Source organism: Sinohyriopsis cumingii, unplaced genomic scaffold, assembly GCF_028554795.1.
Source record: "Sinohyriopsis cumingii isolate HCF-2022 unplaced genomic scaffold, ASM2855479v2 utg002963l, whole genome shotgun sequence".
In the NCBI taxonomy this organism is placed as follows: domain Eukaryota; kingdom Metazoa; phylum Mollusca; class Bivalvia; order Unionida; family Unionidae; genus Sinohyriopsis; species Sinohyriopsis cumingii.
In genome coordinates, this window is record NW_028316352.1 from 1 (window position 1) to 27243 (window position 27243).

Here is a 27243-nt window from a genome sequence, read left to right on the forward strand (position 1 = left end):
TATGGCAGAGTCAGACGGTGTAGCTGGAAGAAAGTTACAGAATAGAGCGACAAGTAATATGGGCAGGAACACGTACATCAGGTTGCAACTTGATTGGCACGCTTCTGTAGTGACAATAGAGATGTTTTGTCCCGGTTGGACGGCTACACAGGAACAGTTACTGAACACCTGTAGTGTTTATAAAATCATAGTTACGGTCGAGACAAGGTTTAAGAATAATAAGGAACGAACAATCCGAACATCAGTTTGAGCTTAATCAAATTTCAATCAACCAAGACACGTATTTTATACTTTTTCCAAACGCTAGATTCTGATAAGCGTGATGTATGCAAAAATGTTACTATACTGGTCAAGATGTCCTTAGATTTCAACAGGTAACCATTCTATTAAAACAATAAAAAAAAACTTTTCAGTGGTGTTTGTATCAAATAAATACAGAAGCCTCTTTATTAGGTATAATGAGTCTACTGTATGAAATAACAATTAGAATGTAAAATAGCATGTAAACTAGCGAGTAATAATTTCTAACCGCCTCTTTCATGCTGGCCAAAGAATTGGCGAGAAAAATAGATGTTACTGATACCACTACTGCTGCTACTACTACTACTACTACTACTAACAATAATAATAATAATAATAAATTAAACCGACGTACCTTCTCGGAAGTTACGGTGTTGAAACATCCTGCATGACAAGCAGAGAAGTAACGTAGTCCGGCACTATCACAGACTGGTTCATAAAACATCGTAGTGCAACTGCACTCAGAATTACACGGGGCAGTAAGCAATACATCGTCTGCAGAGCTGAAAAACCAAGAGACCAATTCTAACTCGATAGATACCCTCCTCAAAGCCTAATGCCAAGACGCATGTCAACCAAATCTAGGTTATAATTATTATTTCCAACGTATACAATTTTGTCTACTTTTAGCTATGGCAACACTTGTGGATGGTGGTGAAGGCTTAACTGACATTATGCCAGGTTGCTTCGTATGATATTCCATAAGCAGGAGTTCACAGCGTATTTAAAAGTCAAGAGTTAAACGAATGTGTTATTCTGGAGTAATGCGAGTTTATTCTGAACGTGACATGGACAAGTCCATCCCAGGGCCAAGCATTTGCTGAATTGAACCTTGATATCAAATCTGAGTGCATTTTCTATCCTTGACAAGCCAAGGCATGCGTCATTTATAAATAACCTGCGCCAAAATTGGGCATACTTGTTTTCAGTATAGTATACGATGCAATGCAAAAGACATGGTTTGCATTACACTAGAACCTGAGGTAAGCTGGATACCTACAGGGGCAAGTATTAGGAAGATAGTGTCCTTGTTTATGTCCAGCATTATCGCCCTTCGTTCCTGTATGGCGTGAGTCTTACCTGTGACAATTGGAATTAATGTAGTTAGCTACCATTTTTATGTGAAGAACGAATGATGTTCAATGCACTATTAGAAATATTTATGATACAGACCTCTTGAATGTTTAACGGTAGAGAATATCTAAAGTTGAGTTATTTTCCATCCGGCCAGGCAATAATACAGTTGGTACAGGTCAACAGTATTTCCAAGTCTGGTGTGTGTGTGTGTGTGTGTGTGTGTGTGTGAGAGAGAGAGAGAGAGAGAGAGAGAGAGAGAGAGAGAAAGACAGAGAGAGATATATTTGGATTATTAACGTAGCTTTAAAAAATTGTCAGTGATATCGCTACAATCTCTGCAGTGTGACAGCTTATAGTGATGTCTAGCACGGGGGTAGCATGCCGCAGACCAGTAACATGATGTCCCTCCCAGTCACATTATCCTGATACCAGGCCGAACAGTCCTAACACTAACCTCTTAAGGCCGAGTGCCAAGCGAGGCAGCTGTTAGTACCATTTTGTAAGTCTTTGGTATGCGAGTTTATTGAACTCACGACCTCCCGCATCCGTGGCGGACGCTCCAACCTCTAGGCTCCGAGACTGGAGCTGAATTGATACATTGTCATGCCAAAGAGAAAATGCCGACAGATATTTTGATTTAGCATGTAAATACTTTTCTCAAAAAGCTATCTGCCAACATACAAGGTGTCTTCGTGCCAACATACATGATGTCTTTACTTTGTTGTGACAAAGTATTCATACAAATAAGCACTATTGGACACACGCTTGTTCTGAGCCAAGCTTCTCAACGCCTAACCAGACAAAAAATCACAACATTTTGATATTCTGTATTCCCATATCTACCTAACAAAGATGTGTTATACCACATTGAAAAGGAAATGTGTGTGCTTTACTGTAAATGCAAATAACGTTACGAAATCAAGGGCTAAGTGCGCTAATGCAATTCCTAAAATATGTTCTCCTGTGGAGCTAAATATTAGAACATAATATTTGTATTCATTTGGTCCATTTTACTATCAAGCTTGCATTATGTAAGTGTGGTTCTTACAATCACGCTTCATTGCATTTATACTCTAGACCGCTGCTTTCAAAAGTATTCAACCTGCTTTTACAATTACACAACACTGTTTTTAAAGACATTCAACGCTGCTTTATAAGTGTTCCACACTACTAATAGAATCAACCAACATATTTGTTATAACATTTCAATTGTATACGTATAATGTAGCATTTGATGCATCCTATGTCATTCTACCTCCATATAAGCACATCGTATGTTTTCCGCAAAGCACGTTTACGTATCTTTATCTTACATATATTTAAGTCTTAATACCAGCATTGGTTGAAATATGAGTGATTCCTAACCTGCGTTAAATGGATCTGTTTATATTTAATTTTCCTCTATTTCTGCAATGGCTCTGTGTTCTATGCCACCACCACCTTTCCTTAATACTTTTATCCTTTTTCTAATATAAGTATAAATGCTTCGTAGTCGTTAGAAGCAGTCATTTACTTTGGACTTTTTTCATGTACTTTTTAAGGTCATATCATCCATCTTAAGTTAAACGTGTTTGTTTCATTCTTGCCGTTAATTAATATATTTTGTATCTTTCTAAATATTGTAAGTAATAAATATAGCTGTATAATAAAAACTTGTACTTTGCCATCTCTCATATCATGTAACATATACGGTTATCTCTTATTTTGCTCTTCCAAGTTTATTAATATTGGCGTCACTGATTTATGAGCTTCCTTCAAAGAACAAAAACGTAGACATTAACATTACAACAACCAATATATACAATTAATGAGTTCATTAATTTCGTTCAGTTTATTCAGTGTTTATTTTTATTTGTATGTACTTGCCATATTTTGCAAGGTGTTTTGTCCTATCGTCTCTCCTGCGTATTGTAGCATTGTAAACCATGCCAAGTATGATCTTTGCTTCGGTTACTACAAAATACTGTTGACTCAAAGATAGAATATCTGGTTGAATATATTCTTGTTTATCTGTGTCAGACAGATATTCTCTGCAAATGTAGACTGCAATTTATTGTATAAGTTGAATGTAAAGTAGCATGGCAAATGTTATCATATTCTTTGTTTCGGTTCCCACTTTTGTGGATTTTAATACTGTACTTTTGTGGGGCTTTACACTGTTGTTTTCTTGCAGCATTTCCGGAAATGTTTGTACTTAAATAACTAACATACAAAGGCCTTCTGAGGCATTTTATCATGTGTAGGAATTGTAGAAATAAAGCGTTTTGAAAATATAACACGTATTGTTAAAGAAACAACCACAAGAACTATCACGCAATGATATGTTTCTAAGTTCTTGTTCTGTATTCAGTTCTCTCAGTCAGTAACTTATTCTTCTCCGTGTTTCCCTTCTAGCAATTGCTACGCTGCTCACATGTTGAATTTTTAAATTAGTGTTTCCGCGTTTTAAAGTTATTTTCCAGATTCTTATCTACGTTCAGCTTTCTCCCATTGCGTCTTCCCTCCAAAGCTGAATAGGAGTTAGAAACCTTAGAGTTTGTATTTAAATATACGTTAGTTTTCCTTCCATTTAAATTCCAAAGAAACTAGAAGTCTTCTAATGGGTAAGGCCTACTTATGTAAGAGAAGCAGACAAGTTGCTAAATGAAAAGAGTTTTGTATCAATATGATTTTCAGATTAGTTATTTGAATCATCAAGCCAGTTATTCAAGTTATCATTTCCCCTATCAACGATATAAATCCATCTTTTCTCATTATTTTATTTATTCAACTCATCATTCCAATTGTTCAAGCCATCATTCCAATTGTTCAAGTCATCATTCTAATTGTTCAAGTTATCATTCCAGTAACTCAAATAATACTAATTTCAGTACTTTTAATGCATATTTCCAGTTAAAACATTTTGCAACGAAAAATATAATCGACTTATACATGTATTGAATTAATATCGAGAATCGATAGTTGTACAATAATAGCAGTACGATGTAGGTATTAAACATTTATCTGTAGGTAAATAGTACAATAATTATTTACAAGGGTTGTACTGAGCCGTGGGAAACTTAAAGGTATAAATGAGTTACTGCAAAATCTATATGAGGCTGTACCTGAAAAGGTAAATGAAGCAAATCAAATATATATATATATAACAAAGGTACCATAAGAATGGAAACTCACTTGGCAAGAACTGTCAGTGTACAGTCTTTGAAAGAAAACAGATGAACCATTAAAGAGTTTTGTTGCTCCACGAATTTCATTGTATTAAATATGATTAAACGTCACATGAAGTGAAGGTGCTCTCTCTCTCTCTCTCTCTCTCTCTCTCTCATATTTACTTTGTTATTGCTTATCGTTGGTATTTGCTGATTATGAAAGTTGTAAAGCTATAAAGGTCAAATGCACGACTCGTGTTAGCCAGTAAAAACGATTTAAAGAAAATAATTTGAAAATATAATCAAAAATAACAAAAGAAACAAAGACGTTGGTAAAACTGTTAACTTCACTATTGATGGGAATTTAATTAACGTGTTTTGTCGTATGGGGAGTGTTCTGTCGTATTTGGCATGTTTTGTCGTATTTGGCATGTTTTGTAGTATGGGCTTCTTTCTTCTTATTTTGCATGTTTTATCCTATTTTCTGTTGCTTATTTGGTGTGTTTTTCTTATTTTGCGTGTTTTTTTTTATTTGGCGTGTTTCCACTCTGATCGTTCTCTTCTGTAAAATTACAGATGTAGTGATTTTTTAAAAACTTACATAATGATGTTTTCTTTTCACATTAGCATAGTTTAACGTCATAAAGCTTGCATGTATTGCTGAAATAAGTAACCATATCCTTAAAGATTACAACGCATAAAGTGTATAATTACTTTTGTATTTACTGATCGTCGTTCAACTCCGTAGGTTTTCTTTTATCCAAAATATGTTCGTGTAGTATTAACGTAGCTGCCAATTACACTTGGTAAATAACACCTGGTATCCTTCGCCTTGTCAATATAATATTTCCGCTTATTTCCTTATATATATAACATTTATTAACTTATATTATTATTAATATTCTTCATTATCAAGTAAACAAGCTTTGCCGTGTGTATAAGTTTCGCCCCGGTCTATTCAACCATTGTTAGGTTCGCTATCTCATACGATGAAACCTTAAGTTTAGCTTTCTCAAGTTTTGTATTTGCTCCCTTTCAGTAGTTAAAAACCGGCTAAAGGTGATTATGTTTAGGACTTCATAACCTTTTTAACGATTAATATTGTATTGATGATAATAATGTAATATATAAGAATCCTATGGTAGACAACTCTTTCGAGCATACATATGATCAAATAAGGGATGCAAAGTTCAACATTCATATTAACAATTATATTTACCAACTGTTGAAAAATACCGAAAAAATACAAACATAGTTTTGCTGGACAAAACCAAGTGTAATATAATTATTCAAAATATAATCATTACTGAAAAAGTATTTTAGCTAGAAATGTGGAAATCTATTTAAAAAAAGGGTAAACAAACTTTAATGTTACCGACTAACTCTTTAACTGCATATAATGGTGAAATTATTGAATTTACTTCATTAGGTTTGACAAAGGAAGGTAATCTATGGCATCAACCAAACCATATATGACTCATATATTAGGAATCAAAAGATATACTAGTCAAAAGTGCCTTAATTGAAGAAAATCTCGTAATTATTAGAGTTATTGTCACTGTGATTGAAGGTAATCTCGTTAATATAAGAAGCATTGCCACTGTGGTTTAAATTATTCTCGTTTTTATTAGAGGTCGTGTCACTGTGGTTGATGGTAATCTCTTTATTATTTGAGGTCTTCTCACTGTGATGGAAGGTAATCTCATTATTATTAGAGGTCTTGTTACATTGGTTAAAGGTAATCTCGTTTTTCTGTGAGGTCTTGTCACTGCTGTTGCGGGTAACCTCGTATTTATTTAAGGTCATATCACTCTGGTTCAGAGTAATCTCGTTGTTATTTGAGGTCTTGTCACTATGGCTGAAATGAAGTTTGTATTATTATAGGTTTTGTCACTGTGATGGAAGATAATCTCGTTATTACTAGAGATCTCGTCAAAGTGATAAAAGCTAATCTCGTTATTATTAGAGGTCTTGCCAATGTAATGTAGGTAATTACGTTTGTATTAGAGGTCTTGTCACTATGGGTAAAGTTCGTTTTCTTATTATTAGAGGTTTTGTCACTGTGGTTTAATGCAATCTGGTTTTTATTAAATGTCATGTCACTGTTGTTGAGGGTAATCTCGTATTTATTAGAGGTCAGGTCACTGTAGTTCAGGGTTATCTCATTATTTTTAGAGGTCTTGCCATTGTCATTGAAGGCAAATTCGTTGTTATTGAGTTCTTATAACTAAGATTGAATTTAATGTCGTTATTATTAGAGGTCGTATCACTGTGGTTGAAGAAAATCTCGTTATTATTAGAGGTCTTGTCACTGTGGTTGAAGTTAATCTCGTTATTATTAGAGGTCTTGTCACTGTGGTTGAAGTTAATCTCGTTATTATTAGAGGTTGTATCACTGTGATTAAAATTAATCTCGTTATTATTAGAGGTCTTGTCACTGTGATTAAAGTTAATCTCGTTATTATTTGAGGTCTTGTCACTGTGGTTGAAGAAAATCTCGTTATTATCAGAGGTCGTATCACTGTGATTTAAATTAATCTCGTTATTATTAGAGGTCGTGTCACTGTGGTTGAAGAAAATCTCGTTATTATCAGAGGTTGTATCACTGTGATTAAAATTAATCTCGTTATTATTAGAGGTCTTGTCACTGTGATTAAAGTTAATCTCGTTATTATTTGAGGTCTTGTCACTGTGGTTGAAGAAAATCTCGTTATTATCAGAGGTTGTATCACTGTGATTAAAATTAATCTCGTTATTATTTTTGAGGTCTCGTCACATTGTTTGTAGGTAATCTCCTTTTTATTACAGGTCCTAAGACTGTGATTGAAGTAAATCTCATTTTATTAGAGGTCTTGTCACTATGGGTAAAGTTAATTTCCTTATTATTAGAGGTCTTGTCACTATGGTTTAAGGTAGTCTCGTTTTATTACAGGTCATGTCACTGTTGTTGATGGTAATCTCGTACTTATTAGAGGTCTTGTCACTGTGGTGGAAGTTAACTTTCTTAAAATTAGCTGTCTTGTCACTGTGGTTGAAGGAAATCTCGTTACTTTTAGAGGTCCTGTCACTAAGATTGAAGTTAATCTCATTATTATTATAGGCATTGTCATTTTGGTTGAAGGTAATCTCGTAATTATTAGAGGTCTTATCACTGTGATTGAAGTTAATATCGTTATCATTAGGGGTCTTTTCACTATGGTGGAACGTAATCTCGTTATTATAATAGGTCATGTCACTGTGGCTGAAGGTAATCTTGTTATTACCAGAGGTAATATTACTGTGGTTGAAAATAACCTCGTTATTTTTAGGGGTCGTGCCACTGTGATGAAAGGTAATCTCGTTAATACCAGAGATTATATTACTGTGGTTGAAAATAGCCTCGTTATTTTTAGAGGTCGTGCCGCCGTGATGAAAAGTAATCTCGTTATTATTAGAGGTTTTGTCAATGTGGTCGAAGTTATTCTTGTTATTCTTAGAGGTCTTGTCTCTGTTGTTGCAGTTGATTTCCATAAAATTAGTGGACTTGTCACTATATTTGAAGTTAAATGGTGTTTGTATTCGAGGTCTTTTCACCGTGGTTGAACTTAATAGCCTTATCATTAAAGGTCGTGTCACTGTGGTTTAAGGTAATCTTGTTGTCATTAGAGGTCGTGTCACTGTGGTTGAAGGTAATATTGTTATTATTAGAGGTCGTGTCACTGGCTGAAGGTAATATTGTTCTTATTAGAGGTCGTGTCACGGTGGTTGAAGGTAATATTGTTATTATTAGAGGTTGTGTAACTGTGGTTGAAGGTAATCTTGTTATTATTAGTGGTGTCGTCGCTATGGTTACATGTAATCTCGTTATTATTAGAGGTATTATTAATGTGGTTGAAGGTGGTCTCGTTATTCTTATAGGTCATGTCTCTGTGGTTCAAATCAATTTCCCTTAGAATGAGGTATTGTCTCTATGGCTGAACTTAAAGGTTGTTTTTATTAAGTGTGTTGTCACCGTGTTCTTCTAGGTAATCTCGTCATTATTAGAGGCATTGTCAGTGTGTGTTAGGGTAATGTCGTTATTATTAGAGATCTTGTCGCTGTGGTTGAAGCTACTCTTGTTATCGTTCTAGGTCTTGTCACTATGGCTGAAGTTAAAACTTCTTATCGTTAGAGGTCGTATCACTATAGTTAAAGGTAATATCGTTATTATTAGAGGTCTTGTCACTGAGGTGGAAGGTAAGCTCCTTATTATTAAAGGTCTTGCCACTCTGGTTGAAGGTAATCTCGTTATTATTAGAGGTTGTGAAACTCTGGTCGAAGTTAATTTCCTTACAATTAGAGGTTTCGTCACTATGGTTGATGTTATATCTTGTTATCATTTGAGGTCGTGTCACTGTGGTTGAGGATAAGACATCGTTATTATTAGAGGTTTCTTCACTGTGGTTAAAGGTAGTCTTGATATTATTAGAGGTCGTGTCACTGTATTTGAAGGTAATCTCGTTATTATTAGAAGTCTTGCCACTGTGGTTGACGGTAATCTTGTTAACTTTAGAAGTCTTGTTGCTGTATATTAAGGTAATCTCGTTATTATTTGAGGCCTTGTCACTATGATTAAAAGTAATCTCGTTAATATTAGAGGTCTTTTTACTGTGATTAAATGTAATCTCGTTATTATCAGATGTCTTGTCACTGTGGTTGTAGGTAATCTTGTTATTATTAAAGGCCTTATCACTATGGTTGAAAGTAATCTCGTTATTATCAGAGGTCCTGTTAATGTGGTTAAATGTAATCTCATTATTATCAGATGTCTTGTCACTGTGGTTGAAGGTCATCTCGTTATTATGATGTGAAAGTAACTATCGTTATTATTAGAGGTCGTGTCATTTCGATTGAAGTTAATCTCGTTATTATTAGAGGTCTTGTCACTGTGATTGAATGTAGTTTCGAAATCATTAGAGTTAGTGTCACTGGTTGAAGTTAATTTCGTTATTAGTAAAAGTCTTGTCACAGCGGTTGAAGTTACTGCTGTCCTGATTGCTGTCGACATCGTATCAGTCTTGTCACAGCCATTGAAGGTACTGCTCTCCTGATTGATGTCGACATCGTATCAGTCTTGTCACAGCGGTTGAAGGTACTGCTGTCCTGATTGCTGTCGACATCCTATCAGTCTTGTCATTATAATTGTACAAACGCTTTATTATTTTACTTCATAATATATAGTTGTTGCCTGATATTTTATCATCGGCTAGTTTAATAGCCTTTACAAAATCTTTAGGTATTGCACCATTTATTTCCATGCATTAACTATGTTACCATATGACTGGGTAGCAGAGAATACCAATATCAAAAATAATATTGTTTAGCCAACCCCATCCCCTCCGCTGGCATTTATTGCTCAAAGGTTTATTTAGTGATCCCACCTAAATCATAATTTTGCTAACGTTAAATAAATATTTCAAATAATTGTCTCGAACCGTGGAACCGTATTGTCGTAGCTGTTTAATTGTGTACTCGACAACCTAAGCCAGATCATTGTGTACTCGACAACCTAAACCAGATCATTGTGTACTCGGCAACTAAACTAGATCATTGTGTACTCGACAACCTAAACCAGATCACTGTGTACTCGACAACCTAAACCAGATCACTGTGTACTCGACAACTAAACTAGATCACTTTCAAAGTATTATTCTTATCTAATGTACATAATGTAATTTCATTAGTTAGTTAGTTGCAACACTTCTTAGTTTCTCATGTAATGAAACAGTGACATTTTGACATCAGGGCCTACTACGAGATATATTTATCACGACATGACCAACCGTTACGGGTTATCATTACACTGGCAAGGCCTGCCGCTGAGGTACTCATTATAATGACTAGGCCTACTTCTATGAGGCACTCATTATCATGACAAGGCTTACCTCTATGAGGCACTCATAATCATGGCAAGGCCTGCCGCTGAGGTACTCATTATAATGACTAGGCCTACTTCTATGAGGCACTCATTATCATGACAAGGCTTACCTCTCTGAGGCACTCATAATCATGGCAGAGCCATTTAAAAAGAGGTTATCAATTCAAAGAATTAACTTTATCAGGGTTCGGTTACTGCGGGAAAAGACATTTGTTCGAATTGCATAAACACTTTTCTCCTCATAGGCTCAGGACAATTCAGTTACTTCATAAAGGTTTGGATTTAATATATCATATTGATTTTTTAGCCAATTTGGGTTGGTGGTCAAAATATTTATTTTAGAATGGACAATTTGTGGTGTATTTATTCTGTTTTTATTCATTATGAGGGCTGGCGATCTAATACTGTTCTTGGGGTTTGTGCATCATGTTTGAGGATTGGTGGCCTTGGTAATTTAATTATGATCGGGATGAGCCTGGGTTTTCTTAAAAGTGTGTGGGTCGATTGTCTAGTGTCTAGTGTCTATTGTTCTAGATTTTGATAGTTTGAGCATATCGTCTTTGATTTTAAGTGCTGGTGGTCAGGTATTCTTTTTTATAGGGCTGCAGGAAAAAATTGAATATTTATTTTATCGCAGGGTATGTTGTCAATAGCTTTATTAATTTCGCTTGCTTTTGAAGGCTGGTGGAATATATTAGTTTAATGTTGTGTGGTAATGTGGTTGTCTTTATGCTGTTCGTAAATGCAAACGTAATCTTGCGGTAAGCAGAACATCGATGTTTGAAAATAGGATAAAATGGAAAAAAAGAAGGTAAGTGTCCTATATTTTTAATATAAGCGAATGATACATGAGCGGATGAACGTGCATATGTCTATAATACGAAAGTGGCATAGTTAATTTTGAGAAAAAGCTGGGAAAAGAAGAAGAAAAAAAACTGCCGCTGAAGGGACTAGGCGCGACCGATGCAGAATGATACCAAAAACTCACTTTGTTCTATGACCAGTTGCGGAAAAATGAAATCGTAATTACAATATTTTTAAATTAATTAAAATCTCCGATGATTATGGTTACTGCAAGACAGTCCTAATAGTAATAATGACATGCCGCTATTACAACCGAAGCACAAATATGTCAGCTATTTTGAAGTTTTTTTAGTACATTCTGTCTATTCAAAAGTTCTTCGGATAGTAAAATTATACAGTATTAGACAGACTGGAGTGGAAACTAAGGAAATTATATCGAATGAAAGACATTTCCAAATTGTTCCCATATAAAATATATATTTTACCTGTTGTTATAGTGATGATCGACGCCCACCAATTCAGCCTTTTCACATCTGAGGAAGTAAATGGTGAATAACAGAACTGTCAGGACGCACCCGACGAAAGACAATCTGGCCATGCCCTTGATCTTCAGCTTCATACATTTACACAGCAGGCCCCCTACAATGTTTCCCCCAGCTGCCCCGGGAATCACCACAAGACCTGTTGAATAATACTCATTGTTTATCATCACGGAACAGTCATGCACATTCCAATGTATTGCATATGAAGCTACCCACCCCACCCCCCCACCTCCAGCATTACCTTATTCTCTTCTCCCATTTTAAGAATGCCCTGGGACAGTAACGATGCCTAGGGATAGGCTATTCTCTATATTTCCCAGTATGGAAATGCCATGCATCTGCATGCTTAGTGAACAACGAAGTGTTTTCAACCACCATTCCACTCCCCTTTGATCTTTTTAGCGTGTGCCAATCCTGCGGCAGCACCTAGGGAGTGATACACATTGCTAGATTTTATGTGTATGAATGTATAGCTAGCATCGAAAGATGGTATTGCCTATACCAGATTTATTCAGACATATGGGTCAAGTTGGTTCCCATTTTCTAATGTTGGGATTGGTATACAAAAATACAAAACTGCAGATCGTCTGATAAACCTGTTCTTGACCAAAGCAGGTGTATTTCAGCTACTTACAAAACGTAATCTAGTATTGAAAAGGCAATGTTAGGAGCATCTAAAGGCCACAGCATATAAAGGCTTATAATTAATATATCTAAGTCACAGTCAAAGGTTCATTTCGTGCCAACTATTGGAAGTCTGGGTAGACTCATTTTTACCAACCTACCAGAATAAACGTTGCATTTCTTGCTACGGAGATTTACAGTTTGACAGATATATTCCGAATGAAATTTCCACTTTAATCAAGTTGAAATTACTAATTTGATTAGTAAATCGAAGGGGCTACACAACATGGTCTCGTGCCAGTGTCCATCAGATTTCCGTTATGTTCGACGTCTTGATTTTAATTAGAGTGGCTATTTAGTGAATAAATAACATTTCTGTAGCTATTAAGCCTATTATTAACTCACGTTGCCGACTATTTTTGATAACATTCCGTCCACTATTGCATGTGCAGATAGCCTGTATTACCGACTATAACAAATAACATTCCTTTAGATATTCCATGTAGAATTTTCCGATTGTTACACGGGGGGAGTGAATGTCCCTCCGTATTTGGTTTTCCTTATCTAGGGGTTGACCGCCCTCGATGTTATTGCCCGGTTCGAGTAAATATAAATATAAGTGGTGAAACTTATAGGTGGAATAGATAGAGATCTGAGCAGGTATATAGAACAAACCAACACGAGCCCCCGTACATGTAAACAAACAATTTAATCAATTACATACAAACACCATGAAAAGTCATTACAGTAGTAAAGGGGGTCGGATTAGCGACAATGGGAATTAGCATTACAGAGACCCTTGGGTCCGATTAGCGACAAGGGAAATTTAACATGGAGAAAAATCGTGGGTCCGATTAGCGACAAGGGAAATTAACATGGAGAAAAATATCGTGGGTCTGTCTAGCGACAAGGGAAATTTAACATGGAGAAAAAAAAAAAATCGTGGGTCCGATTAGCGACAAGGGAAATTTAACATGGAGAAAAAAAAATCGTGGGTCCGATTAGCGACAAGGGAAATTTAACATGGAGAAAAAAAAATCGTGGGTCCGATTAGCGACAAGGGAAATTTAACATGGAGAAAAAAAATCTTGGGTCTGATTAGCGTCAAGGGAAATTGAACATGGGATTTTTTTTTTATTTTTAAAAAAAGGGGGTAGGCAATGGAAAGGCTATCTCTTTTCGAGATATATGGCTGGCCCTGAAAAGGGCCTTTGGGTTTATGTTAATATGCCCTTAACATAAAGGGCATTTGCGACATCTTCTTGTCCTCAAACTTCGTCTTACAGCAGAGCCATACATCAGAGTCCTCTTGAGGCAACCTTGTCTCTCTATATAGACTCTTCTTATCCACAGGCTGCTGCTGGTCCTGTGGACAACGGTCCACTTGGATCGGACATACATGAGCATGTCCGTCCTGAACATCATTGTTGACACAAGGGTTGAAGATTCAACGTCGGTCCACATGTTGAGGCTCCGAGAATAGGTGAATCAATGCAGTGAACTGCGCTTATTTATAGGGACAGAAAGGATTGAAACGGATTGAGTTCATTCACCAATCCGAACACGCGTTACAGAATTCAGTCAGCCCGCATCCAATCCGAAGAGAGCAGTCTGTGACGTCACGTAGTCAATATAGATTCGCTAGCGCTTGTGTGCAGTCAATCTATGCGACAGTGATTCAACATGACGGAAACTCAGAAAACGATCCAATGGGGTGCACCAGCAGGGGAGACCGCCCAAGGGAACCCGGACTTACTTTCAGAAGAGGTGAATTGGGATTTTGTGGATTTTCTCTCCATGCAAGAATTTGTTCCGGAACCTTCGTTACCTTCTTCATTACCGCAAGTGGAAAATTTTAGACAGAGACAGAAAGAAGAATTGGAGAAATTTATACAACGACAAAAGGAAGCCGAACAAGTTTTTCTCCTACAGCAACAGCAGCAAGAAGAAGAGGTAAGAAAAAAAACAACAGCAGCAACAGCAAGAAGAAGTAGCAGCAAAGAAACAAGAGGGTGAAAATCAAACGGTCACGTTACTGTTGGACATTTTAGCGGAGTTAAGAAGTCTGAAACAAATGTATCAGACTTCTTTATCACGACCGAAGAGAATACGACCTTCCCGAGCTAAACACGTTAACCCTGTGACTAAGCCTACCGTACCACCCTTAGTGATTTCAACCCAATCATCATCAACATTACGCAGTTCAGAAGTAGGCCTTGGCCGTGGCAAAGGCATAAGGCAGTTAAAGTTGATTGGTTAAACTCACCCCTGCACCATAAAGAAAAAAAGGCCCTTTTCAGGGCCAGCCACATTTCTCGAAAAGATATACAATTTCAAATTGCCAATAACTCAAAAAAATATTCAACAGCCCATTTTACCCTTATAGTACGTGTCTGTGTATGAGTGCGTGAGTGTACGTTCTTATTTTAAAATCATAACTCAAAGACACTTACCTTTTTATGCCTAATTTATTCTTTTCTCCATTGTTACAATCCAATTCACAATTCATAACACAACACTTTAATTAAAAGTTCATTGACTTCTTCTGTCTCCTTATTTAGTCTCTCTGTTTTTTGAATTTCTTCACCGTCACACTCTTTTCCTCTTCTTCTTCCTCCTCGCTTTCTTCCCTTCTTCTTTTTTTCTCCTGTTTCTTTTTCTTCACCTGTCTTCTTTCTTCCTCAGAAGAATCCCTCTCTTCCTCTGAAGAATCCCTCTCTTTTTCTTCTGAAGAATTCCTCTTTTCTTCTGACTCCTCTTGTTTCTTTTTGGGGCAATCTGGAGACCAATGTCCTTTTTCTTTACAATAATAGCAGGTATCTTGACTTTTGTCTTTTTTATCCCCTGTTTTTGTTCTTTTTTGACGGTCTGGACATTCTGAAGACCAATGCCCTTTCTTCTGACAGATATAGCAAGTATCCTGACTTTTATCTCGAAAGGAAGGAGAGTAGTCCGTAGGCTGGTCTGAAGAGAATTTTCTAATGACCCCTCGCAAAGCTCTGACGAAACGTTCGATTTGGTTAGTCTCTTCCATCGTTGTGCTCGGCTTAAGAGTGAAATGAATAGTGAAAGAACAAGACACGCACCCTTTTATATACGCTAGTCTGCCATGACTATAAATTAGTCTATGGTGTTTGAACTTGAGTCATTTGACGTTTTTCACTCAAGATGAAACGATCCCATTCATTTGAGAGGAAAGAAAAAGAAAGTAAGAGGCAGAAACGTGATCTATCGCCTCGTACCAGGGCTGAAATCTTGGCACAAATTCATGCCAGTGATTTTGAAGAGGACATGAGTGAACCAGAATCCGAACCCTCTAAACCATGTTCGTCACCCTTAGTCAACCCTGAAAAATACTATTCCATTCGAGAGACGGAAAAGCGCTCCTCTAGAAAATTTAGAACCACGGCTTACACCTACACAGTGAAGTTTAAAGATTTCAAGTCCGACGTACCGTTGGAGAAAGCAGAAGGGTTCATCACCGAGATGTGGGATTCTTTGCTCACTTCACTCAAGCGACAATGTCAACCCAAAGAAGACGATCGCTTGACACTATCGATAGATCACGACGGTTTGAAATCCCCTGTTTGGATCGAGTTTAGCAGACCCGCAGAACTAACCCCTTCCAAAATCATGGACAAGATTCAACACGTACAACAATCTAATGACCAGTTTGATATCACCGATGGTAAAGCCACACTGAAAATGGCTCACGTCTCTCTTCCTCAAGGGACTGGACAACGCAATAAGGTGTTATTGGTGAACGAACTTCGCAGTACCAAAAAGAGCCTCGTCCAAATTCACAACCCTCAAGCCCAGATGTGTTTAGCCCGTGCCATCGTGGTGGGACGAACCTATGCCAACAAGAACGACACGGTAGAATGGAAAAGAACCTGGAAAACTATTCAACGATCCGATCGAGCCAAACAACGAAATGAAGCAGAGCTCCTGTTGCAACAAGCTGGCCTGTCCAAAGACACACCCTGTGGCATTCCTGAGATGCAAAAATTGCAAGATGTCCTAGCTCCACGCTACACCTTGAAAGTGCACCCTCAAGAAATGCGCGGACCTCTGTTGTTTCGAGGCCAAGACTTTAAGGACGGAAAATACATTCATGTCTATTATCACGATGAACATTTCGATACCATTACCAGTATCACTGGATTCCTGGGATATGTTTATTATTGTGAGAAATGTGACTATGGTTATAATAATCGAGAGCAACACAAACATTGTGGATCGAAATGCTCAGGATGTTTGGCTTCTTCACCCTGTCTGAGCGAAGAACCAGTGCCTTGTTCAACTTGTCTGCGCACGTTTGTCAGCCCTACCTGTTACCAACAACATCTGAAAACGCAAGGTTCACAGCAGAAATGTGCTTGTCAACTCCTGAGATTGTGCTCTACGTGTGAACAAGTCATACGTACCAATAATACCAAGGCACACATATGTTCAGGAAAGAAAAAATGTCACATTTGTCACCACATCGTGGACTTGGAACACCAATGTTACATGCAAAAATACCAACCCCCACCAGAAAAAGAGGACGGTCACAAGAATAAAAAAGGCAATTTCATCTTTTTCGATTTCGAATGCATGCAAGAGACTGGCATTCACATTCCTAATTTCTGCGTGGCTCATCGAGCGTGCGAGAAGTGCATTCAAGAACCTATCTTCAGTCATTGCCCTCACTGCAGCAAGATTCCTGGAGGACGTGAAAAAATCTTTCGGGGACCTAACACGCTAGCCGATTTCGCTCGATGGGTCTTAGACCCCATCGACAAGACGTGGAGCCAAGAGGACATCGAACGTTACGGAGATTGTCATCGTCATGCCACGGTGATGGCTCACAATTTCTCCGGATACGATGGACAGTTTCTTTTGAGGTACTATACGGAACAAGGCACCGAGCGTCCTAAAGTGACTTTGAACGGAGCCAAAATCATTTTCATGCAAGTGGGACAAGTACAGTTTAAAGATTCGATGAGTTACTTGGCCATGCCTTTGAGTCGAATGCCTAAAACGTTTGGAATGACAGAAATGGCTAAAGGGTACTTTCCACACTTTTTCAATACGGAAGCCAACCAACATGCTGTTCTACCCCATTTACCAGAGGCTCACTATTACGACCCCGACAACATGCGTACCGAACAACGAGAAGCTTTCTACGCTCGGTACCAGGCTCACGCCTCGGACCCCTTCGACTTTCAGGAAGAAATGCTAAAGTATTGTCGTTCCGACGTGGACATTTTACGGCGTTGCTGTGGAAAATTTCGAGAACTGTTCATGGAACACGGAGGGGTCGATCCTTTGAAAGAAGCTTGCACCATTGCCAGAGCGTGTTCCTTAGTGTATCGACAACGATTCATGCCTGAAAAGACCGTGGCTGTCATCAGCCCTCAAACGACCCACTATGTCAAACGTCAATACTCGGTCAAAGCCCTACGTTGGTTACATTACTTGTGCGACAAGGAAGACAAATGGATTCAGCATGCCCGCAACGGAGGGGGCGAAAAGACCATCGGAACGTATTCGGTCGATGGCTGGGACTTAGAAAACCCCAAGATGGTGTACGAGTTTAACGGTTGCTTATTTCACGGATGTCCCGTCTGTTACCCTGACCGTGACACTAAAAATCAGTTTTTACAACGAACCATGGAAGACTTGTACCAGGACACTTGTCAGCGACGCCTAAAGTTAGAACAGGAAGGATACCAAGTGGTGCAAATGTGGGAACACGAATACGATCACCGTTTGAAAACCGATCCCGAGTTTAAACGTGCCGTGGAAAGTTACAAGCTGATGGACCCCCTAAACCCGAGGGATAGTTTGTACGGAGGAAGGACCAATGCCACCTGTTTGCTGTACCAAGCCGACGAAGAGAAAGGAGAAGAAATCAAATACTTGGACGTGTGTTCGCTGTATCCCTACGTGTGCAAATATTGTCGCTTTCCTGTAGGGCACCCGCAATTGTTAACGGAACACATCGACCTGAAAAACATTCGACAATACGAAGGCTTGATCAAGTGCAAAGTTTTGCCTCCCACGAACCTATACCATCCCGTCTTACCTCACCATTGTCAAGGCAAACTGATGTTTCCCTTGTGCCGTACTTGTGCCGAAACGTGCAACCAGGACCAACCTTGCCATCACAGCCAGGAAGAACGTGCCTTGACGGGAACCTGGGTCAGCGTGGAATTGTTCAAAGCTCTGGACATGGGATACCAACTGTTAGAAGTGTACGAAATTTGCCACTTTCCCAAGACACAACAATACCGCAAAGGTGACCCCACTCAGAAAGGCATTTTCGCCGACTACGTGGATGCCTTTTTGAAACTGAAACAAGAAGCTAGCGGCTATCCTTCCTGGTGTCACACTCCCGAAGACCAAATAAAATTCAAAGAGAAATACCGGGAACAAGAAGGCATCACTTTAGACCACATCGAGAAAAACGAAGGCAGGCGATCGTTTGCCAAAGTGATGTTAAATTGCTTGTGGGGTAAAATGGCACAACGACCGTGTTTACCCAAGACGGAATATTTGACAGAACCTTCCCGCTACTTCCAGATGATTCACGACAAAACCAAATACATGAAACACGTGGACGTCGTTCGCGAGGATTTGATCTTGGTCAATTACGAAGAAGATCTGGACTTTGTACAAGACGACCCTTTTGGAAATGTCATCATTGCGGCTTACGTGACAGCCCATGCTCGCTTAAAATTGTACGAAGCTTTAGAACTGTTAGAAGAACGCGTCCTGTACTTTGACACGGACAGTTGCATCTACATAGATCGACCGGGTCAGCAACACCCTAACATCGAAGGAGACCGTTTAGGAGCCTGGACAGACGAGCATCCCGACGACAAGATTCTAAGTTTCGTCAGTGGTGGTCCCAAAAATTACGGCTACGAATACCGGGACAAACAAGGAGAAGTGCACACGACGTGCAAAGTGAAAGGACTGACTCTGAATCATCGTACCAGTCGAGTGGTCAACTTTGGGGTATTGAAAGAAGCCTTGCAATCGGGAGAGGATGGAAACTTTAAAGTGACCACCTATCAACCGAACAAAATTGTACGTTTACCCACTCACCACATCGTCAGTCGGCCCTTGGAAAAAGTCTATCAAATCGTGTACCAGAAGCGAGTTCGACTTCCCAATCATTTCACCTTACCGTATGGACACGTTGGTATAAAACATTGGTTGTAAGAGGATAGTTACCCCATCAGAAAGATGACTTCGCCACAGCAAGAATCGAATGAGAAACCCGATGAGAACTGCAAGTTCAAACCCTACCATTTTCCAGTCTTCTTACCTGACTATTGTGATTGTGCCCGTCGATTGGACACGTTTCAGAAATGGCCTACGGATAGGGAAGGATTACCTTCTTCGCATGTTTTAGCTAGAACAGGATTTGTCTACTTGGGACCTGAGTCAGGATTGGGATACGAGGTACAGTGTTTCGCTTGCGGACTGAAGTTACGAATGGATCTATGTATCTATAAAGATTCAGCTATTCTGGAACATACTCGATGGTCTCCGCACTGCCCTTACCTTTCTATGGCCTTTCCACCCATCACACTACGGTACAATGTTGACGGTACCTTAGAGACGGTATCTTCCAGAACAGGACATAAAAAACGTAAAAAAGGAAAGATGTACAAGCTGGAGACTGCATTGAGACTACTATAAAAAGGGGCTATGGTCAAGATCGATAGTTCATTGTGACTACCAAGACCGAGCGAACAAGATGAATACTTTCAGAGAAACACAGAACAAGTTGTTTAGAAAGGCACAATTCAAGTGTGAGGCTTCGGAAGTGGAATGTGATTGTGAGCCTTGCGATGGGTACGATGCTGTACCTTGTGACCTGAGCGATGCCGTAAAGCATCATGGGAACTTTAGTGCCCCTACCCCTATCATGGAAAGTGATGCTGTGCGTGTCAAACCTGCTGTGGGATGCGAAAGCGATGCTGCTCGTCCTCTTGGACATTTTACTGGGTTTCGTTTTAAAGGGGAATGTTCACCTTCACGTCTACCCCCCTACGGATGTCATCCAGCCCTGAGCAAACTCCTACCCATGTCACTCAACCCTCATCGAAACGAGCCTGTGAAAGACGAATATTCGTTTCCTGTGCGTTTGTCGGAATACTGCGACTTTGAAAATCGTCTTCAATCGTTCAAAGGAAAATGGCCAAAGTATCTGGGAGGACCGACCCCCGAAGAATTAGCCAGAGCCGAATTTTTCTACTTGGGCGAAGGAGATAAAGTCAAGTGCTTCAGTTGCGGTGTGTCACTTCACCACTGGGAACCGCAAGATTCGGCCTACGTAGAACATGCTCGATGGTCACCGAATTGTCATTACTTACCCTTAGTGGGACCGAGACATTGAAGTAATTTCTTACCATAATCTGTTCATGGATACTTTACAAGAGAACATTCGTGCTTTGCCTGTGGAGTTGAGAGAACGCATTTACCGAGAGCTGGTCAAAATACAAGTGAAACGTAAAGAACAATTGCATCCGTTACGTCACCGGTGTTTGAACCACTGGTACCTTCAGGCTATACAAGGACTGATTGAGTTGAAAGTGTTCCATTGGACAGACATTGATCAACGACCTCCTGGTTATAAAAAGGAATGGTTTGGTATTGACGATTCTATCTACTACATTGTAAACGTACTGCATCGAATTCCAGAGGAAGAGTTAACTAATTACAAACATCTTTCACGCAATGTCAACTTGGTGAAAGAGGAAACTTCTGAACGAATTGTAATGTGTAGATTAGTGGTGAAACGATTTAGATTCGACAATGAATTAAAACCATGTTTGTGCAAACAGTACATTTCTTGTGTCAGACCAAAGAGGATTTAGTATGACCTATTCATGGATACTTTACAAGAGAACATTCGTGCTTTGCCTGTGGAGTTGAGAGAACGCATTTACCGAGAGCTGGTCAAAATACAAGTCAAACGTAAAGAACAGTTGCATCCGATACGTCACCAGATCTTTAACCACTGGTACCTGAATGGTATAAGAGAACTGATTCGTCAGAAATTCTTTCAATGGTCAGACATTGTTCAAAACTTTGAGGTCGCTAATGATCGACATGTTCATGATTATGGTTACTTCGAGATTCACCTAGTGCAACGCATTGAGGAAGACAAGTTAAAGGATTACAAACATATTTTACGTGGAATCTGCTTAGCGGAAGAGGAAACACCTAAACGAACTCTGACGTTTCGGTTACAGTATGCAAGATTTAGATTCCCTACTGGAGAACGAAGATCTCTGGCTAGAAAGTACGTGTATTGCATCCAAAAAAAAGAGAATATAAAAACAGGCTGCCATGCCACGGTTTATGTCACATGTCATCCAACAGATTCCGTGGAAGGAACTCAATGACCATATTCAAACCGTGGATCATTACCATCAATTATTACAAGAACTTTATCCATTCAATTTGGGACGACAAGTTGTGTGTGTCTTAGTGACTTGTTTTCTGGGATTTCGTTTACCAGCCGATTCTTTGTGGACTCTTTACGATCAGTACTTACCACCTCCATGGCCTTAAATGGTCACGAAAATCTCCTTTTGCTCAAAGCCTTGCGGTTTCATCTGGATACTTCTCGACCTCAACAGGAAAAAAAGATTCGTCAACTTTAAGCTACCCAAGACGTGTATGACGATGTGTGTGTAGCTTGTGACTTACATCCCCATTGGACAGATGTCCGTGCCTGGAAAGAATGGGGTTTTGAGGCTTGGACCCAAGAAGTGGCCCAGTATGCACGAGAGTTGTTCAAGGAAAAAAGTTACTTTTCAACCCGTGTTAGTGACGGTGCCAGAAGAACCCGTCACCCAGGACAGGACTGTCGTGGACAGGCCTGAAAGACCCTTTCGGGAGGACACTTGTGTGACCTTACCCCCTGTTGAACTGGTTAGAACATTACCCAAAACATGTGGTTGTTGTACAGACACTTGTGTTTATTCCACGTTCATAGTTATCATGTGCCTTTTATCCTTGTACTTAAGCCTTTGGCTTTTATGTATTTTTGTCTTTCGTATTCATGTTTGAAAAAAACCATTCAATAAACGTGTTCTGAAAAAGTATATAAACTCTTGTCTTGTTTGTTTTTCGTGTCACAAGTGACATTTCTCACACCATGGCTACCTCTGCTGTCTCTGCTCCCTCTTCCTCAACTGTCAAAGTCATCGACGAACACTTAGATCGTGCCAGTTGGGAGGCTTTGTATCTTCGCCATCCCTTTAACATGCTCATTGCTGGACCTAGCGGTTCAGGCAAAACCGAATTCGTCAAACGTTTGATTGAACATAAACATCATTTGATCGATCGGCCCCCTCAACGGATCGTGTGGTGTTACAAAGAGTGGCAATCGGAGTACAGCCTCTTGCGAGAAAGTCAAGGAGATTCCATCGTGTTTGTGGAAGGCATTCCTAAAGAAGACGACGGCATCGTCTCTGACTCCCGTCAAACCCATTTGGTCATTTTCGACGACATGTTAGGAGAAGACGAAGAAGAAATTAAATTGTGGTTCACGCGCAAAGGGCATCACCGTAATGCCAGTGTCGTTTACATCACCCAAAATTTGTTTCAACAAAGTAAAGCCCATCGCACCATCAGTCTGAATGCGCATTACGTGGTCTTGTTTAAAAGCCCTCGAGATAAATCGCAAGTGCAAGTCTTAGCCAAACAGTTAGGAACGCCTTGGCTGACTCAGGCGTACGACGATGCCACTCAAACGCCACACGCCTATTTACTCGTCGATTTGAAACCTACGACCCCCGAGGATTTGCGATTTCGTACCCACTTGTTTCACCACTGGTGCCAAGACGGAGGGCCTGTCCTGTACACGTCTCCGTCCTCGACTTCATTTCACTCCACATAAAAAAATCTATAAAAACCTCAAACCTTTTTCGTCTGTCTCACACAACGTCAACATGACGTCCCTTCAGTCGCATCTTCCCGTCAAATTGATTCGTGCCTTGTATGGCATCAGTCGAGAAAAAGATCCACAAACACGAGCTCGTGTCTTAGAAGCTAGTCTCAAAGAAGTCTTACGATGGTTCACGGTGACGGCACGTCAATTACTCCAAGGAATCATTCAGATTCCTCATCAAACCCAACGCTTTTTCGATCGAAACAAAGTCGCTTTGGTCCAACTGGCCGATCCCCGCATCGATACTCAAACCAAAAAACAAATCATTTTGAAACCTGGAGGGAGCGGTACTCTAGGAGGGGTCATCATTCGCTCACTCTTAAGATGGGATCCTAATGCCCCTAAAGTTATCCCCAAGACAAAAGTCCAACGAAGCCCCAAGAAGAAAAAGAAAAAGACCAGGTCCCCAAGAAGAATAACTTCTCCAGTGGCAGGACCCTCCTCTTACCAGACACCACCACCCCGGAAAAAGAAAAGAAGCCCCCAGAAAAAGAAACAGAGAAAAAGTCCCCAGAAAAAAGAAAAGTCCACAGAAGAAAACTAGTCGCAAGAGAGGCACTTCGGCCAGGACGCAACCTTACACTCGCAAACCACGACCTGCCACGGCAGTGACTGCGTCTCCGGCATCCTCACGTTCATCCACTTCTCCGTTGATGACACCCAGAACTGAAGAGTACTTGGAGACGTTGATCACACCAAGAACATCTCCGTTGATGACCCCCAAAAGAACTTCCCCAGTGGCAGGACCTTCCAATTTAGCGGCAGTGGCTGCTGCTCACAAAGTACCTTCTCCCAAAATCAAAGTCCATGAAAGATCGGGCATGTTACAAAGTTTACTGGATTTGTCCAAGCAAGAACTGGCTCGATTTAGTCCGTTACGTACCCCTGCACGACGTGTCATGCCTGTCCTCAAACTGATAAAACGTAAAGACAATCAGTGGCGACGCGTTCCAGTATAAAAAGAGCCTGTGACCAAGTCGGGGTATCAGTGAACTTGTAAAAGATGTCACCTCCAAGAAGCCACAAAAGAAAGAGACAAAGGCAGACGCGTCATCCGACAAAGCGCTTAGCCAAGCATCGACATTACCCTAAGAAAAGACACAGTCGTTCCAAGAAAAAGAGGCGTCAACAAAGGGGAGGATTCCTTGGCGATTTTGGGAAAAACATTGTCACCTTTATGACAAAGCGATAGTCCCAAAAAAAAGATAAAAGGGTGTGCGTTAAGTCATCGACGTTAGTGTCTGTTCGGTGAATGTCCCGGAACCCACAAGCAAAAATGTCACCCTCCAGAAAACCCCAAGGAAAGAAAAGGAAAGGACTGCCACCACGTTTAGCCAAACATGGGGACATGTTATCTGTCCTGTCCAAAGCTTCTCCACCCCTACGAAAAAAACTCATTCAAACGGCCTCCAAAGAGGTCATCGATACCGTGTGCGAATGTTGTTTGAACGTTTTGAAAGGCACGATCCCTTTGTCCAAACACCAGAAACAATGCTTAGGCAAACATCGTCACGTTCTTCGGAAAATGGTTCAAAAGAAAATTCCCATTCGTCAAAAAAAGAAGATGTTGGTCCAACGTGGAGGCATTTTACCTCTCTTGTTAGGCCCCATACTGAAAGGAGTCTTGGGAACCATGTTGGGAGGACTGGTGGGAGTAAGATAAAAAGGCCTCGGAAGTCCCAAGATCTCAGAATTCACCTCTGACAACCCCATGGAAGGACGAAAACTAGCTTTAGTGCCTTACAAACGATGGATGGAATACCATCGGTGGCAAGAACAACGCACCCCGCATTTACCTCCCAATCCCAATTTGAGCGAGATGTCCCAGTTACAACACGAATTGCAATCCTTGATGGATCGCCAAGATTTGTCCGAAACAGAAAAATCGCAAAAGTACGGTCAACTCTTGCAAAGACTGCAACTCTTTCACCAGAAAGCTTTAGACGAAACAGCTTTACCCACTCTAAAAGATTTTAAGACCTTGATGAAAAGTCCAGCACCATCATCATCATTACCACCACCACCACCACTTCCATCCCCAAGGGTCACCAGAGATGCTACCCCACAAAGACCTGAGGAAGAAGAGATGCGCGAAGTGTTTCAAACACCGTCAGCAGCTCCCATTTCGAGTAAGATTGCAGCATCCTTGTTGACCCCGTCCCCCACACCCCAACGAGAAGAAATGAAAGCTTGGGTTAAAAAGATGATGTCCACGCCTCCTTCGACAGAAGTGAAAAAGAAAGAAGGGAAACCAGAAGCGAAAAAAGAAAAGAAAACCAAAGCCATTCCATTGCCACCTCCACCACCACCACCACTACCTTCGACTTCTACTCCCGTAGCCCATCGGACACGTAAATCCGTTTCCAAACCACCCTTTCGACCCACCCAAAGTAGCATCACCGAAGAGTGGGTGACTTATTAACACACCAACACAAAAAAATGGAAAAAGTCTTAGCCAGCATTTACTACGATCCCTCCCATCCTGCAGGTTACGCAGGAGTTCAAAAATTGTATCGTGCTGCCAAAACGCGACTGAAAAGTCTCCGTTTACCTCAAGTGCAACGATGGTTACAAGAACAAGCTACCTACACTTTACACAAACCCATTCGACGCAAGTTTGCCAGAAGTCGCACCCGAGTGGAAGGCATCGATCATCAATGGCAAGCCGATTTAGCCGATGTCTCTCATTTGGCCAGCTACAATCGTGGCTACAAATATTTGTTTTGTGTCATCGACGTCTTTTCCAAATTTGCCTGGGTCGTGCCCTTGACTTCCAAATCGAGCAGCGAGTTAGTGCGAGCCCTGCAACGGGTGTTGAAACAAAGCGGTCGTCACCCTCTTCGATGGCAAACGGACAAAGGCACCGAATTTCTGAACCAAGCTTTCCAAAAAGAATTAAAGAAACGTGACATTCATTTTTTTACCACCGAGAATCCCGAAACCAAAGCCAGCATCGTGGAACGTTTTCAACGCACTTTGAAAGAACGCATGTGGAAATATTTTACGCATCACCACACTCTGAAGTACATAGACATCTTACCGCACCTGGTGCAAGCGTACAACCAATCTTACCATCGAAGCATCGGACGTGCCCCGCAAGACGTGACTCCCGACAACGAAGTGCTGGTGTTTGAGCGCCTGTTCGGTACGTCCCCGACGAGGGCTGTCCCTAAGAAAAGTGGAGAGTTGACCGTAGGAGATTGGGTGCGCATTGGCAAAACCAAACGCACTTTCGACAAAGGTTACTTACCTAACTGGACGACCGAATTGTTTCGCGTCACTGGACGAGTGCATGGCCGTCATCCTGTCGTCTATAAATTGGAAGACATGAACGGAGAAGTGCTCAAAGGAACGTTTTATTTGCCCGAGTTACAACGTGTCACCAAAAAAGAAGACGACGTGTACGACATCGAAAGCATTCTCGAACGCAGAACCCGTAAAGTGGGCAAACGACGTGTCAAAGAAGTCAAAGTACGTTGGAAAGGATATCCACCCAGTTTCGATTCTTAGATCGACGCTTCGCAAGTCATCGACTATAAAAAGAAGAAGTGACCATCATGCCCTTTCACACATCAGACGCAGCTACGTCGACCACTCCTTCTTCACCTAGTTCTTCTGTGCAAGATTTACAAAAACAACCCTTGTGGGTGTGGTGTGGAGAACGTGTGCCTAAAACGCAAATCGTCTTTTTCTGCCAAATCTTCGTGGTGTATTGTGTCATCGGGGCAGCCATCGCCAATTTGAGTTTGCAACAAGGAGACAAACAATTGTGGACCATTTTATTGAGCAGTTGCATCGGTTACCTGCTTCCCAATCCCTCCCTGAAATTCTCCTCGAACGGGAACGTTGTGTCCAGTGCCAGTGCCAGTCACCACTCCAACAACAACAACA

At 40.3% G+C, this 27243-nt stretch overlaps 1 protein-coding gene across 1 annotated transcript in view; it reads right to left on the minus strand.

Annotated features, from left to right (window-relative positions):
* Window positions 1-6: 6 nt before the first annotated feature.
* LOC149769951 (uncharacterized) overlaps window positions 7-27243 on the minus strand; it is a gene marked incomplete at its 3' end in the record, with an annotated part of 60740 nt that continues 33503 nt past the window's right edge. The window contains exons 9-11 of the mRNA XM_089949622.1: window positions 11712-11997; window positions 656-803; window positions 7-168 (exon numbers count right to left, since the gene is read on the minus strand). Coding sequence (XP_089805748.1) covers window positions 7-168; window positions 656-803; window positions 11712-11997 — 596 coding nt within the window. The remainder of the gene's footprint in view (window positions 169-655; window positions 804-11711; window positions 11998-27243) is intronic.